Here is a 17,972-nt window from a genome sequence, read left to right on the forward strand (position 1 = left end):
AACCCACACACAATATTTTCGAGGAATATTGTATTTAAATGTTACTTGAAACAGCTAGGCAGTCTTTTTATGTTTGAGAAAATAATTTAATTTATCAACGAATGAGGACAAACGATTTTGCAACTTTGTGATAATTTTTTCTGTCATTGAGAAAATGCGTTCGTCGAGCGGAAATGGATAGCCGGGTTTATCATTGTCCGAAATATGTTCAATCAAAGGTGATTTAGAATATTTGTAGGTCCACCCGTATACTTTGATTCACAATAAGTTGCTTCTAACAGATTTCGAGGGTGAACCATTTCGAGTCAGCCGTTCTTTAACAATATTTCTACGCTTTAGATATTTATGGTGGCATCTTCCTAAAGAAAGTCCCTCTGAGTAACATATGTCTAAATGAGGTAATTATAATTCCAGGTTTTCAAAACGCGTACCCCCTGGCAATTAAAGTCATCAATTAAACTAATCAAAACACTCCGATCCTATTTGCAACCCACTAGAGCAAGCCTTATGGTAATTAAATAAGGGAAATTTTTCAAAATACATTTACAAATAATTTAAAAAAATATTTTATATGTATTTACTAAGAAAAATATATTTTGTTCGAGTAACCGAATAGCAGTTTAACTAACCGATACTCGCATCGTTCGACGGTTAACCGGTTAACCGGGTACTCGTTGCCAACACTAATCTTATCATATGCATCATGTTCACAAAAAAAAATGAAAATTTCAACTTTCCATGTTTATATAGGGTCGAGCTCAATGATGACTGACATGGAATCTAAATTTTTCTTCACTAATTGAAGCTACGTTGGATTATGAGTCGTTCGTTGTTTATTGTACTTTATCAATAAAATTGAATCATCACAAAGTACTAGTATTTTGGTAACTATCCTCTAACAAAACTAATGTCTAAATATAGGTATCTCACTTCCATTCTCAATGACTGTGTAGTGTAGGGCAACGTTATGAGACTTCCATCTCATCGAAAGCAAGCTTGTTGACTTGCCTAAACAAGTGAGTTGTCTAACTCGCTTTTCTTGTACCGCTAGGAAACAGTTTCTGCAGGTCGATAGTTCAACCCCGGGCTGGGACGGAAGTTGGAATCCTTATAAAAGGGAGTTTCTCTGTGCTTTTTTTATGAATATTTCTTCACTTTGGGCAGTTATGTTTGTATAAGAGTGGTTGTAAGTTGTCCTTTATATGGAAACATCTACCATTATTCAAGGCAAACTTTTATTCTTAGTTTTGGTGGCTTGAGAAGAAGAATATTATGGAAAATCTGGACAGAGCTCAAGTACTACTCCAATGTGACCTGTGTAAAATAACAGCTTTACAGAGTCATTGTGAATTTTGTCAGGTTAATCTGTGCAAGGCCTGTGTAGGGGAACATCTATCTGATTCATCAAAACGACACAACGTTGTATCATACAAGCACAGATCTTCTGCTCCTTACTATCCAAAATGTCCTGACCACACCGATACACATTGTGAATTTCATTGTGCAAAATGTGACCTCCCTGTCTGTTCTACCTGCAAATCCTCTGAAAAACATCATGGGCATGAATTTACAGATATTTTGAAGAAAGTACGTTCAAAGAGAAAAGAATTAGAAAAAGACTTGGAAGAACTAGAGAAAATAATTTATCCTGCTTATGAAGAAATAATATTAGATTTAAACAATGAAAAAGCAAACTTTGAAAGCCATTATGAAAATGTGACAACAGCTGTCACCAAACAAGAGAAAAACTTGCAAAGCGAATTAAACGTAATTGTTAAAAAAGAGACATATGAAATAAATAAAATGAAAGATAAACACTTGGTTGCTTTAAATGAACAGGAAAATGAAATTAAACAGATAACGTCTGAGGTAAAACAGAGTATTTGTGACGTGAGGAAAATACTTTACTCCACTGACGTATCACGAATCTCTGCTTATAAATCCAGGAATAAGGAATTTAGATGTCTGCCTCCAAAACTCAATGTCACCTTACCACGTTTCTCTCCTCATCAAATAAATACAGGACAGCTCTATCAATCGCTAGGTTCTCTGTCTGCAATATCTATTACAAAAGAAGCAGATGGCTACAAAATGAAGATGACAAAAGAAGCAGATGGCAACACAAAAAAACTCCCACCAGCCAAAAAGTTACTTGATACACCCATGTTAATCACCAGCATACAAACAAAGTATAGATTAAAATTCCTACACAAAGTTACCTGTCGCAATGATGATGAAATCTGGACGCATGGAGAAGACAATATTATGAAACTCTACAACCTCCAGGGTGAAGAACTGAAGTCAATCAAAACCCAGTCTGGAAAAAATCCATTTGACACATCAGTGACAAGAAATGGAGATTTAGTTTATGTTGATATTGTAACAGAAACTGTAAACATAGTTAAGAATGAAAAAAATCAGAAATCCATAAGAATTCAGGGATGGAAACCTCGCAATATTTGTGGAACAACTACGGGTGACCTCTTGATCACCATGGACAGTTATAATGAAAAAATGTCAAGGGTTGTCCGTTACTCTGGCTCTAGAGAGAAACAAACAATTCAGTTTGATAGTGAAGGTAAACCTCTGTATTCATCAGGTTATATTAAATGTATCAGTGAGAACAGGAACCTTGATATCTGTGTAGCTGATTGTCATGCCAAAGCAGTAGTCGTGGTTAATCAGGCAGGGAATTTCCGATTTAGATACACTGGTTCTCGCTCTTTCACTGCAGGACTATTTGATCCAGTTGGAATCACAACTGACAGCCAAAGTCAAATTCTGACGTCAGACCGTACAAACAACCGTATTGTCATCCTAGATCAGCACGGAAAATTCCTCTGTCTTATTAACAATTTCGAACTATACTTTCCATGGGGTTTAAGTGTGGATACCAAAGATAATCTCTTTGTGGCTGAGTTTCACAGTGGTAAAGTGAAGATAATCAAATACATGTAAAACCTTCCAATTAATGAAGAATTCCTGTGACATATTTACGAATTAAAAAACATTGATAAGGTGATATTTAAACAGAAATTTTTGAGCGGATTGTAGAAACAAATTAAGGCCTCACAATGTTTCCTATATGAGAATGGGAGAACATGATTATTGTTTTTATGCACGTTCATTTAAGGAATGCATTATAGAGACTGTAATGTTAATTGCTATTCTAATTATTATTTTCCGATTTCCTGTCGGCACCATTTCTCAGATAATTTCTTTAAATCTCACACTTGTTTTCAAATAAAAGCCAAGATTTTACATTACCACTACAACCCAACCTGACTACGGGTATTGGGTGTTATAGGTTAAATCAGTCACTAACGCATAAATACAGATAAACATTCACTTAAAAGACAGAAGAGAGGAGATGGAAAGAAAGAAGGGGTACTCTGTCTGGCCTTTTTTGAAAAAATACAAACATACATACATATCACTAATACATACTAATGAATAAAACACTTGATGGTATTTTACCTGATTATCGTAAGGACTCCAAAAATTATATTTACGTTCTGAATCCAATTATGACTTAATTCTTCCAACGTATCGAACAAATCTGTTTAAAAATTCTTTTCAATATACAGGGGTTCATTTATGGAATCAATTACCTCTAAATGTACATTTTCCCAAACTGTAGAATCCTTTTGTAAAAATTTAGAAACATTTATCATCAATGGATGCAACATTTCATAAATGAATGAATCTAATTCGAACTTATGTTATACGATATAACATAGCTTGGGTCAGTTTATGCGTTATAAACTGCCCAAAGTTGTCCTATAACATATGTTTAAATTAGCATCATTACTTATTATTATTATTATTATTATTATTTTTATAGACAATGAGAATTTTTTTCCTCCGGAAATAGGCTTCAAATTGAGCATATCTTAAAAGTAACGTCGAGACGAGTAATATGTTTTTGACGTAACTCATTGTGACGTAGACAAGATATTATATACTGTACACAGGGTTATTTTTGCTCTTTCACACTTGAAAAAAAAGCCACTTTTTTAAATTCACCCAGTTTTAGTTTTGTTTAAGAAATACTACTGTATTCTTTCAATTCGCCCAAAAGAGGGTACTGCAAAAGGGGCGAAAATTTCCTTGTATACAGTACAAAATGTATAAAATCGTGTACCCAATCAAATGACTTGTTACAACTAGAATTAAATTATTAATTTGTAAGTTGCTTCTATGTTTTGATAATATAATTATATACTTTTTTTCAAATGTATTTCAGCTATGTAATATACTTGTGTTTTTTTCTGTTCATTGTACTGTTGTATTCATATTTTACTATCCATTATAGAGGGCCCCGAGGAAGACTAGTGCTTGCAATAATCGGGTTACCCTTTTAAAATAAAGTATTTATATTATTATTAAACCATTTATACATTACGTGAACTATAGTTACATTAAAAAAGTTGAATTTTCTTTATCATGCAAACATTGGCATGCATTACTTGATCTAACTGTGTCTCCGTACAAACCCTCATTACAGTTAGAATACGTCCGACATTCTTGCAATATAGCAAATCAGAGCGTATCCGCTCCGACACGATTTTGTAGAATATAAAAAGGATTGGCACTTGAAATAACTTTCAAATGTATCAAAGCAAACCATTTTGAGATTGCATATACCATTTATCCCCCATAAATCTCTATTAAGACGCAAATCCAATTAGTTATCTGAACGTTTTTCTCTCGCTCCCAATTTACCTGTTATGTTTACACTCGGAACTGTCTGGATTGTTCGTAGAAAATGTATGACACGCAAAATTCACAAAGATGAAATAAACCTAGTTTCACAATTGTAAAACTACGGTTATCGACCGAAAACTACAGTGTTTTAGTTAACAATTCGTTAAGTAAAGTTTTCATTTGTAAAACTTTATTTAACGGTTGCTAACTATAATTTTATCTCTCTGTTATAAGAGATTAACAATAGATTTTGTTGATAAACATAGGGTCACGTCTGTAACCTATAATTTTCGATCGATAAGTATATTAAGAGTTGTTAATCATAGTTTCACAAATCGTGAAACTATATTTATCAGATCGTTGACTATTTTTAACTTTTTGTAAGACAATAGTTTACAAATCACAGAACTGTATTTATCAGATAATTTATGTTTTGCAATCGCAAATGATTGTTTTCGGTGTTAAGTATAGTTTACGGCTGTGAAACATAGATTATCGCGTAAACTATATATGGTTTACTTATGTAAAATATAGATTAACATTGTTAACTATAGTTTACAGTCCGTAAACTATAGTTTACAACCGATAAACAGAGTTTATCGACTGTGAAATTATGTTTAGCTCATTTTTGTGAATTTGGCGTGCCATATTTATGAACTGGGTACGAGTTATCGCCTGTGTTCCTTTTGCTACATTACGAATACACGGATCGAATTCTTCCGTTAAACAGGGTCCGTAGGGCAATTAAATAATCACTGGGAGCACTTGTTTCAGACAACCGGGCGATGACCCGGTTCACTTTTATCACATGGCATATTGACCCTTTTAGTGTCGCTGAAACGAGTGAAAAATAAGCCGGATTGGCTGGTATTGCATGGTGCTGTTGCTGTACAAAAAAAATTATCAAAATTATCTGAACGCACGAGAACAAGGATTTAGTGGCTATATTTCGTTTTAATATTTACTAGTTCCATTCAATGTACATATAGTGTCTAGTTACCCACAAAACTGGAAAGCAGCTTTAAAATTGAAAAAAAAAATGCCTTGCAAATATAAACAAATATGTTGTAAAAGTCTCTTTTTATCTCAGTAGTGTATGTTTATTGACACCGAGACCACGACAAATGATAAAAAACGAATGTTTCACCATCAAGAACATTTCTACCTCCGTTATTCGCCATATTGCTTTTCATTTGGCCGCTCGATATTTTTCGGGCGATCCGGGCTACTTTCTGACCGCCCGGCGGCTAAAAATATATTTGAAACAAGTGACTTGCCCGGTTCCGGAATATTAACCGGCTTGACCCGGCTTCTGAAACAAGTGCGCCTATTGTCTAGTTAGTATGGAATCCCAGGGCATCAACAAAAGTGGTAAACATTGGATAATTTGCATAACGGGTGAAGCCCGTTATGTATAAATTATCACATGTTTCCCACTATTGTTAATGTCCCTGTCATACTATACTAAAGAGACAGTGATTCCATATATTTCCATTGCAATTTCCTTGTGAAATAAAATAAATTTGTAGATTTATACTTGAAACATGCAGACATAGGAGGGCTGTTCGGAAATTATTGAGACATTGTGTATATTTTGCTTTTTAATGAACGTCATCGGTGAAAATTTGCATATACGTTTGACATACATTAAGAATTAATAAAAGCAAAAAATATTTTACAAATATTAAATATTTTCTGTACAATGGTCTATAAATGCGTCATCAGTAGGGGTACCCGGAGCAGTCTCGAAATTAGATATTGAAAATATGTAACACCCACGTTCTAACTCTTCGTGGACCAATAATAAGAGCAAAAATAATTCTTTTTATATGTATAATTTTTTAGCTTTAATTCAAATTCATGTTGTGCAAGTTTGACAGAATTTTGATCAGGAATATGGAGATCAGAAAGATATTAAGCGCGGTAGAGAAATCTGACCAGAACAAAAAAATGGATTTCGTGTAGCGCAATATAGAACTCTTTTCCAAAATAAACGACCTGCTAAAATAATATGAACGAGAAAAAAATAATGTGTTAGAGTTTGTTATTTCATTGATATACATTTTTTTTTTTATAATTAATTCAACCGGAGTAAAATTAAAAGCTCAGGACAACCATGAGTTATTACGTACGGCATTAATATCGTTACGGTATGAATATCGTTGACCCGCGTTTCATAAATAGGCACTGCATGATTTTAAGTTATTCTTTTTCCACAAATGAAAATATTACGCTCGGGTAGCAACAGCATACATTCTTAAGGAATAGTTTAAGACAAAGAGACTGTTTGATTTTTGTACTGTTTTATGTAATAACAATAAAGGAAAAAGATTAAACGCTTCCCGATCGTTTTACATACGAAACCATCCCTGGCTGACGTGACGATAAAATGACGTAGTGATGCTGCTCCGGGTCGATAGACATATGTATGATTATTATTTCACCGAAACTTTTCTTATTATCATAGGAAATAGAAAATTTGCATTAGCGTTTTATTCATTCTTTATAAAATGTAGCTGAATTTTCATGAAATTACCTCCGTCCTTTATGGAGTAATGTAAATGTAATTATCTCAATAATTTCCGAACAGCTCTCTTAGATTAAATTTACAGTACCTGCATCGTTATTCTTTACAATTCTATCGTGTTTTATCGTGGGTGTATCCTATCGTATCGTGCGTGTATCCTATCGTATCGTGTTGTCCGTTTATCAGTTTAAGCTTTTTCTGTCGTGTTTTCCGTTTATCGTGTTTTGCGTTATCGTGTAGATCGTTTATCAGGTTGTATCGTGTAGCGTGATTTGCGTTTATCGTGTATATTCGAAACCCTCGCTTTTTACCTTTACTATATAAAGAAACTACTGAGCTATTCCGAGTTTCTTTTTCGTTTTCTTAATAAAAAAATTAAAAGATTAAATCAACCGAAAAAGAGAAAATAAAGATTTATCCCATTCTTTTTCATCAATATAAGAAATATTTATTAAGACGTAGAAGGAAAAAAATAATAATAGCGTATTTCATGAATGAATAAATTGATTTATTAATGAATAATTAAATAAATAAATAAAATAATTATATCATGGTAAAGCAGAGAGTGATTGTCAAAATTTAAACAGTAACTCTATTTTTCGGAATTAAAATTATAAGTAGATCGATCACCTTGTCTATATCTTAAAGAAATAATTCATCGAATTGTATTTATTTTATCAAAATTAAATACTATTACCGGTGATATGATTTTCTCAAATGAATGGGAGTTACCGGAGAAAGATTTTTGGTAAGCTACGATGTTCGCATACACGAAAAGCAAATAAATAAATAATAAACAAGATATTGATATGTATCTTTATTTCATGCAATATTTTCTTTTTTCTTGTTTATCGTCTGATAACGTTAGTAATATGTTTACGCTTATGATCTGCATGTACATGTGTATGCACAATCATTTAAAGTCTTGATGTTACAAATATATGTATAAAAACATAAGACAATGATCCAGATGATTTGAACAACGAATAGCAATGATTTATAATTATTCAGTCGGAAAAGTCGCATTTCACTTTTATTTTATTTGTTAATTAATTTTTCTGTTTTGTATTTAAAAGAAGAAAGTATTTAACCATTCAATGTTTGTTAATAAATACGAGGTTTTAAGTATCTGATATATAAATGTTTACTTGTAAATAAGTCAGGCTAAGCGTAAACGTACATGTGCAGTTGTAGCAGATTCATATTCTCATGACACAGTTTACATGTATTAATGCAGAACGTCATTATTTTAACAATTAATTAGATTTCTATTCAGGAAATTTAATTTTCTTGAACTGTTTCTTTCTTGATAGATCTATCATGTTAAATTTATTAATTTTGTTAAAGACGTTTTCTTTAAACCTTTCTTTCGGCCGTTCCTCTACTTGTATACTTTTTTTTCTAAGATATTAATATTTAATTGCAATTTTTGGATACATCGCAGGTTGTAAGCTTTAGACATAAAATACAAATATTTGAATTATAGCGTTAATTTTTTCCATGAAATAACTTGGTACCTGTAGATAAATTTATTAGATAGAAAATTAAAATGTATATTTTTCATAAATAATAATCTGTTTATACAGTTTTAAAATTCACACCCCTGAGAAGAAATTAAAAAAAATAATACAGTCTCCATTTCATAAAAATCCATTTAATCACTGTTAATTATATATATATATATATTTAAGAAGCCCGAAGGGCTTTATGGTGAATTTAATCTCGCCGACCCGTATTTATAGCCCGATAGATGTTTAAAAATGATACCTTATTACTTATATTTACATTTGTGACTAATTCATACTTTATATTTGCCTAATTGTGACTTTAAATATGTGTGAAATGCATTATTTTTCAAACCCAACGGCATGTATGTAATTCACTGAACGCGTGTCGACCCTTTATGACGTCACTAAGAAATTACGTCAAACGATTATCCATACGCACATCTATGACCTCTTGACCCCATACCTGTATTTATACAGTTATAGATACGCATTCTTTCAGTAGTGTTATATAAAGGAAAACATTTGCAAATGTAAATATATATATATATATAAATAAACCATTTTTTTTCATTACCGCAGAGATCTCAGGTTTTTTTTTTAATACTAATTAGATGTACTTTATAGTTTAGATTTAAAGGCTTGAAGTTCTGCAAGTATTCAAATTAAAATAAAACTTAATTTAGATAATCTTTAATTCAAAATAATCTTTTCGTCTTGTCAGAAAACGTTCCGCATTTTGAAAGAATCCTATCAGGTTTTGCGTTTATCCTATCGTGAAGATCGTTTATCAGGTCTATCGTTTTTTGCGTGTATCGTGTTTTGCGTACATGCGCGTGTATCGTGTTTTGCGTTTATCGTGTTTTCGTTTATCCTATCGTGCGTGTATCCTGTTCTATCGTGCATGTATCCTATCTATCGTGCGTGTATCCTATCGTATCGTGCGTGTATCCTATCGCATCGTGTATCCTGTAAAGAATAACGATGCGGGTACTGTACTCGAGAATCCCAATTCAATAGTCTTCGCCCACTGACGTCAAACAAAACGACAGCTGCACGAGATTTTCATGCATATTTGGCCACCTTAGCGTCAGCCTCACATACATATCTGCACGAGATTTGCATGCATATAAGGCATCCTTAGATCCTGACCTATTGACTTGACCACTTTACATTTCGGTAGAATTATCAAGAAATTAACTCTGCTAACTTTCAAAGACTTATCACGGAAAGAAAGTTTAGAAATGGAAATATTATCATTTTAACGACGGTATACAAATATTTTAATACCTGAGTAGTCAATAGACCAGACTATTTTTTCCGAGGTTCAGGGAACAGCTGAGTGTGTTTTTTGCGCAAAACAATTTATTACCTATTTTATTTTCCATAATAAGTCTTCACAATTGTATAATCAATAAAGAAGATTGTCGTACCATATTGTAAATTCATACCTTGACATGATGCATCTGTAATATTAATTAAAGATTGAATGTTTAGACTATTGTTTATATTTTCACTCTTATATGGAGACGCCACCTTTTTCCGGTGGACAGGGTCCTTTTACCCCTACTAATGTTATTGAGAATGTAGGTTAACCTATTCAAAAATGTGTTACCAGGCCTTTCTGGAAGGGGGAAGTGGTAAAATATCTAATTATATATCTTATCATACTTTTAGTTTACAGCAGAAATTCTAGCCCACAAGCGACCTATTGAAAAATAGGTTTAATTTCATCTATACTGACAAACCTTTGTTTGCCTTATATGGCTTTTGTAATAAAAGCGCACAGAGGATCTTACCACGAACAACTGACCAATTGTTGAATGAATAGCAACGTTTACGCCAAACAAATGTTTACATTCTCACACCCTATATTACCAGTGTAAAGACGAATAATGACCCATATCGAATAAAGACCGGGAATCATTTTGCGACAGCAAAAAATGACTCCCGGTCATTATTCGGCGTAGAAAAATGACCCTTTTGCCTGTAGAATAAGTGTCAGCACCCTAAAAATTTGCAGAATCAACGTGAAGAAAAATTACCTCCGTAGAAATTTAGGGGGCAAAAAATAATTAGATAAAGAAGCATATTGGCCAAAATGCTCACCTGAGCTTATTGGGAATAAACTTTTGATATGGTGAGCTCATAACATTATACAATTACAGCTATATTATAAGTTAAATGCAATGATTCAGAATCTAAAGGAGTAAACGATTGATCAAGCCTTAAGGGTTAGGTAAACATTGTTTTTTTTACGGTGGAAATCATCGAACTGACAGAAAAAATCAGCAGTATTGTATATTACCGGTATTATATCCTCCGCTTAAAAAGCGGAAGGGTATATAGTGATCGGAATGTCCGTGCGTCTGTCTGTTACGCTTTGAGGTAATCATCTCTTATCCGCAGATCTTCATTTATAAAAACGTGTTTTTGAAACAGGTATGCCCGTGTTTGGCAAGATAGCGAAGATCAAACTTTTCTTAAATGCAATTGAAATATATTGTTACCCAAAGTAGGGTCTTCTTACAAGAAATACAACTGCTTAATAGGAAAGCCCTAGCACCACTTTTTTTTAAAAGAAATGGCAAAGGATAAGTCTATGAAAGAAACTCAAAGGTCAAAGTTGATGATTTCTTAAGAAAATGTTGAATGTAGCAACAAGGATTACATATGTGAAGTATGGATAATCTAGCCCTTTCCGTTCAAAAGTTATGTTTATGGTTAAAAAAATTTAAGTACGAAAATTTCCAAGGTCAGATTCAAAGGGTCAAAATTTTAAATATCTAATGAAAGGTAATGCCAAAAAACTACATATTTGAAGTATGAGAGTACTAGTATCTACCGTTTAAAAGTTATGACCAAAGTAAAAATTTGGCATTTTTGTGCAAAATGGAACAAAGTAAAGGTCAAAAGGTCAAATTTGTTGGTACCCAAAGTAAGGTCTTGTCACAAGGAATACACATATCAAATATGAAAGTCATAGCTCCAATTTATGAAAAGTTATGGTCAAGAGTAAGGTTTTTGCAGACAAACAAGCCGCCAGACATACAGACGGACATACAGACAAACACGATAAAACGATATACCCTCCGAATCATCGATTACGGGGTCATTAAAAGAAATAGTCCTCAATTAACTTTTCATATTATGATACATTATAAAGAAGACGTCACAACAATGAAAATGTTTGTTCTGATTTTCATATTAAAGTCTATTAAAAATATACTCAGACCTTAGTAAAAGGTAGAACCTATGTCGGAAAAGTCTTTGTCACAAGATTTTCAAACTTTTCAAAATGATAAATTAGTACTTGCTTATCAATCAGTTAAGATATCATGAAACGTTTTTTTTTTGTATTTTAACCTAGAAAAGGCATGGAACTGCAATTTCACATTATCAAATATTTTTAGGGGTACTTGTCGTAAAGGGAATATGAAAAATCACAAAAATACTTCTTCAAACATCGTCGTATATAAGCTTTATTAACTGAATAATATTAAACAATATTTAATCAAGAATAATTTCTTTTTTATTCAATTAACATAAAAGATAAGTCCACCCTTAAAAAAATAGTCAAATGAACTCTATTATTTTTAGTCAATTATGCACCCTATATATGTAAAAAAAAAGTTTAAAAGTCTTTGTCACAATGTTTTCAATCTTCAATATGATGAAGAACATAGCCAAATGATTACAAAAAGGGATTAAAATATATATACTTTTCCCCTCTAAATAATGAAAGATATATGAATTGAATTAGGATTATTTTGGCATGATTGGATTCTGTGATTTTCAAAATGCAGTATTTCCTACCATTTCTATTGAATCTGTCAAGTACGGGAAAATTGGCATTGAATTGATTATGACGTCTTAATGAGTTAGCACATTCATTCCATTTTTATTTCCTCTTTTCAGAGATTTCACAGATCATACATTACATACTATAGATCATGTTATATCAGACATATCATATTTAAATTGATAACACAAAAAAGAAAGAAAAAGAAAGGTGTACACAACGTATTTACAAAATCAGTAATAAACTGACAAAAAAAATTATGTTTGAGTGGAAGCTCTGCTAAAAAATGCACAGGCTTCACAGATAAACCTGGCAAAACAACATATAAATTCCTTTTCTTCATGCTTGTCCCCAAACGTTAATGTTGGGAGACCACCTAGTAATGATATATATAGATCATAATCACTCATATGAGTTAGTTCTACATATACATGAACATCAAATTTGTTTACTACAAAATCAAAAAATAAGTCTCTAATTTGTTTTGTGGCGGAACACCACAACACAGCGTGTTGAAAAGGATTGCTATATATGTTTTTACAGAGAACACACGTATGTTGGTTAAACTTAGGTATAACAGTCCATAATTTTGCGACGAATTTAATTAGTTTGATTTCTTCAAAGGAGAAGTCGAATTTGTATATTTGCGCCGGGGTGATGCTTCGGTGTAAATCTCGGAACAATATAAAGTCCCTGTCTGTTTCCGTTCTGTTAGTCCAGGATACGTTTTGATAATAACTTATGGATTGACGTACGATGTTTTTCCATTCAGACTTGCCAGGGAACGTTGTTTCGTTGATAAACATCTGCAGGTAGCTTAAAAGATTGTACTTCACTAAAATCTGCCAGATGTCCTGTACAAAACCAGTGATCTGTTTTCCTTCATTCGTTATAAAGTCAAATAGTCTGAACAAGAAAATTTTTTGGATAATACGTCCAATTTAAGGTTACACAGCTTCCCAAAAAACAAGAGTTTGCATTTATCAATTTCTGCAGAGATAGGATAGATTCCGAGCATGCTTTCACACATGTCGGAACGGGTGTTAATTTTAGAATTTTGAATGTCTTTCACCACAAAGTGTTGAAATCTGTTCAATAATTGTAGGTCTGCTGATTTTAAATTGTTCCAAAGTTCACAACCGTACAGCAAAGATGGAAGTACTACTTTTTTATAAAGGCTGACAAGAGTTACTGGGTTTGAATTGCTTGACAAATCATTTCGGATAGCAAAATACGATTTTCTAGCTTTGTTACAGCTTGCCTGTGTTCTTTCTATAGACTTGAATCTATTTTGTTGAATGATTCCTAAGTGTTTATAATTGTCATGTAATGGAATAATTTCGTTTCCTAATATCCAAGGCTGTAATGTTGTTGGGATCTGTTTGCCAAATATGACGATACTGGATTTTTGTGCATTAAAAGAGAAATGCCAGAGACATGAGTAGTTATAGGCACAATCTAACATTTTTTGTAAACCAGTAGCACTTGCACTTAAACATGCTATATCATCAGCTAATGTTTGATTTGTTGATTTTACATTATAAATACCAAAACTTTATTCTGTACATTCAAGCAGATTTAACAATTCATTGATAAATACACATTAAAGAAATCCCGAGAGAACACCTCCCTGTCTAACACCCTGTTGGACGGGGAAGTATTTAGACATTTGGTTGTTTACCAAAACTGTGCTCTCATTGCCCATATGAAAATCATCTATAAGTGACTAGAGTTGACCTTTAACACCTAGTTAATTAAGTTTAACCAAAAGGCCATTTCTCCATACAGTGTCATATGCTTTTTTGCAGTCTAAAAATGCTACAAAGACAGGACTACCATGGTCATTGTAATTCAGAACTGTCTCCTGTAAGTTAAATGCAGCTGTGATACAGCCTAGTTCCTATTGAAATCCTTGTTGCTGTAAATTAGGGAATTTCACTTTACTCAGTAAATTATTACTAATACGGTTGTGTATTATTTTCTCGAATACTTTGAGAAGACATGATAAAAGAGAAACAGGTCTATAACTGTCAGGAGAATATTTCGCTTTACTTTCCCCTTTATATATTGGTACAATAATGCCCCTTTTCCAATCGTTTGGTATTTTGCCAATTTTGGTAATGCTATTAAACAGAATGCACATATAAAAAATAACACTGTCTCCTCCGTATTTTAAATGTTCGGATTGGATTTGTCAATTCCAGGAGCTTTACGTAGTTTTAAAGAGGCTACAGACCGAGCGACCTCTCCCTGTGTAATTTCATCTATCTGAAGAGAGCTTTCTAATTCCTGTATCTTTATTTCATTGTAGACTAAGTCTACTTCAACTCTGTGTGTTTCACTGAAATTCGTTTCATTTTTTGGTGTATATACGTCATGGTAGTAAGTAGCAAAAACATCGGCCACCGTTTCAGGGTCAGTGGCAGTGACGCCTTTATAGATAATTTCCGGGTAGATTTTGTCCCGGGGTGGACGCTGTTTGTAAATAAGTTTCCAAAAGAGGCGAATGTCGCATCCAGCTGCATGATCTATATCCGTATATGTGTCTTTAATGTATTTTTCGAATGCATTAATGTGACATCTGCGAAATTCACTTTTAGCCCGTTTGTTATTAAAGTACGATTCATGCTGCATTCCACGTGGTCTGCCATCGGCTACCCAAATGTTTCTCATTTCCCGCTCTATGTTATGAGATTCCTTCACCTCCCTTGTCCAGTTAGGTTTTGTGTGAGGGTTGAATCTCTTCACCGGCACATTTTCAACAGCACATGTAGTTAAACAGTGTGTGAACGACGTTTGAATTCATTAATTTCACTTTGTGTTTGGGGAATAATGTTCTTAAATCTAGTTTCTAATTGTTCTGCTACATGTAATTCATAGGAACGTATTTCATTTTCTTTAATTTTGAGCCACGCAGGTGAGCTATTATTCAAGTTTTCAAGTTTATGTTGTTTGCTATTTACATCGAACACGGCTATCACAGGTAAATGATCCGAAGTACCAGATATCGTTCCTTCCTCTAGAATGTCATAGGATCTTAGTAACATTCCCATGTATGTATCGGTAAAAAAGTAATCTAGCGTTGTTTGGTTTGTAGTAAAGGTACATGCATACTTAGAAGTACACAAAAGGTCACTTGCATATGGGCAATGAAGATTATTTTTCTCTACAAATTTTATCAATTCTTTTGACTTATAAGAGTTACAGCGACCCATGTCTCTTTCCAAACAGCTAGCATTAAAATCACCCCATATAATTACATGACCGTATCTAGAATAATAATCATATAATTCTTGTAATTTTGCTATTTCATCTTTGTAAAAATCGATTGCATTCTCAGCTGGAAGGTACACCCCAACAATATATATTTTACCTATATTGGTATTTCTACACTCGATACATATTATTCTAGAAGAATCAATCTCTATTTCCTTAACATTAAATGCAAAGGTTTTTCTTATAAGTAAAGCAACACCAGATTTTCCATGAAGCTCATTAGCCTCTTGATTCTCACATTTACTGAATGCAAAGTAATAAGGGTCTATGCTGTTTAAGTACCCAGAGTATTTAGGTGCAAGTTTGTGTTCTGTTAAAATTGCAACATCACACTTGACATTCTGTAATACATTTGTGAGACACATCGTTGAGGATATGACTCCCCTGACATTCCAGTTCAATAGCCTTAATTGCATTATCAAAAATAGAATACACACAAAATTCATAATCTTGACTATGCTATATGTACAATGTAAAAATATGACAACTAACATGTCTAGTACTCAGAGTCCCAATCCTCACGTGTCTTGCGTTGGTCGCATAAATTAAACCACTCTTGCTCACTATACCATTTTCTACAGCGAATTCCTTCTGGCCAGAATCCAGGGGATTCAACGATTTCTGAGCACAATGGAGAAATGTTAATTTTGGCCGTCCTGACTGAAAATCGGTCCTTCGGTTTGAAAAGGGCGGACACCTTTATTGTCAAGATAGTTCTTTATACCATCATACGTTGTTTCCTTATCTACACCGGACAAAAAGTAACGAGCCGCTTTTTTATATGTGACCCCTTAAAACATCTTTGTGTATGCTTTTAGCTTGTTCATGTTGTTTTGGTCGTGGTTGATCGTCGACCGTAATTGTACAGGTGTCCCCGTTATAATTCACCGATCTGGCATATTTCTGCGTGTGGTATTCAAAGCATGACTGAAAGAAACTCAAAGGTCAAAGTTGATGATTTCTTAAGAAAATGTTTAATGTAGCAACAAGGATTACATATGTGAGGTATGGATAATCTAGCTCTTTCCGTTCAAAAGTTATGTTTAAGGTTAAAAAAATATAAGTACGGAAATCTCCAAGGTCAGATTCAAAGGGTGAAAATTTTAAATATCTAATGAAAGGTAATACCAAAAAACTACATATTTAAAGTATGAGAGTACTAGTATCTACCGTTTAAAAGTTATGACCAAAGTAAAAATTTGGCATTTTTGTGCAAAATGGAACAAAGTAAAGGTCAAAAGGTCAAATTTGTTGGTACCCAAAGTAAGGTCTTGTCACAAGGAAAATACATATTAAATATGAAAGTCATAGCTCCAATTAATGAAAAGTTATGGTCAAGAGTAAGGTTTTTGCAGACAAACAAGCCGCCAGACATAGAGACTGACATACAGGCGAACACGATAAAACGATATACCCCCCGAATCATCGATTACGGGGTCATTAAAAGAAATAGTCCTCAATTAACTTTTCATATTATGATACATTATAAAGAAGACATCACAAAAATGAAAATGTTTGTTCTGATTTTCATATTAAAGTCTCTAAAAATATACTCAGACATGAGTAAAACATAGAACCTATGTCGGAAAAGTCTTTGTCACAAGATTTTCAAACTTTTCAAAATGATAAATTAGTACTTGCATATCAATCAGTTAAGATATCATGAAACGTTTTTTTGTATTTTAACCTAGAAAAGGCATGGAACTTAGTATGGTATTTACATACTGCAATTTCACATTATCAAATATTTTTAGGGGTACTTGTCGTAAAGGGAATATGAAAAATCACAAAAATACTTCTTCAAACATTGTTGTATATAAGCTTTATTAACTGAATAATATTAAACAATATTTAATCAAGAATAATTTCCTTTTTATTCAATTAACATAAAGGTCCACCCTTAAAAAATAGTCAAATGAACTCTATTATTTTTAGTCAATTATGCACCCTATATATGTAAAAATAAAAAAGTTTAAAAGTCTTTGTCACAATGTTTTCAATCTTCAATATGATGAAGAACATAGCCAAATGATTACAAAAAGTGATTAAAATATATATACTTTTCCCCTCTAAGTAATAAAAGATATATGAATTGAATTAGGATTATTTTGGCATAATTGGATTCTGTGATTTTCAAAATGCAGTATTTCCTACC

General features: G+C 32.8%; 1 protein-coding gene across 1 annotated transcript; it reads left to right on the forward strand.

Moving 5' to 3' along the window:
- Positions 1-1,272: 1,272 nt before the first annotated feature.
- Positions 1,273-2,958, forward strand: LOC134281995 (E3 ubiquitin-protein ligase TRIM71-like). The gene has a single exon (XM_062764435.1). The coding sequence runs from the start codon at positions 1,273-1,275 to the stop codon at positions 2,956-2,958; it is 1,686 nt and encodes a 561-aa protein (XP_062620419.1).
- Positions 2,959-17,972: the final 15,014 nt, after the last annotated feature.

This window comes from Saccostrea cucullata, unplaced genomic scaffold, assembly GCF_032062105.1.
Source record: "Saccostrea cucullata isolate Sc308-1 unplaced genomic scaffold, CSIRO_AGI_Scuc_v1 ctg1876, whole genome shotgun sequence".
Taxonomy (NCBI): domain Eukaryota; kingdom Metazoa; phylum Mollusca; class Bivalvia; order Ostreida; family Ostreidae; genus Saccostrea; species Saccostrea cuccullata.

What these genes read in the sequence shown, in the direction of transcription:
- LOC134281995 (XM_062764435.1), top strand. Translation starts at nt 1,273, where the DNA reads ATGGAAAATCTGGACAGAGCTCAAGTACTACTCCAATGTGACCTGTGT.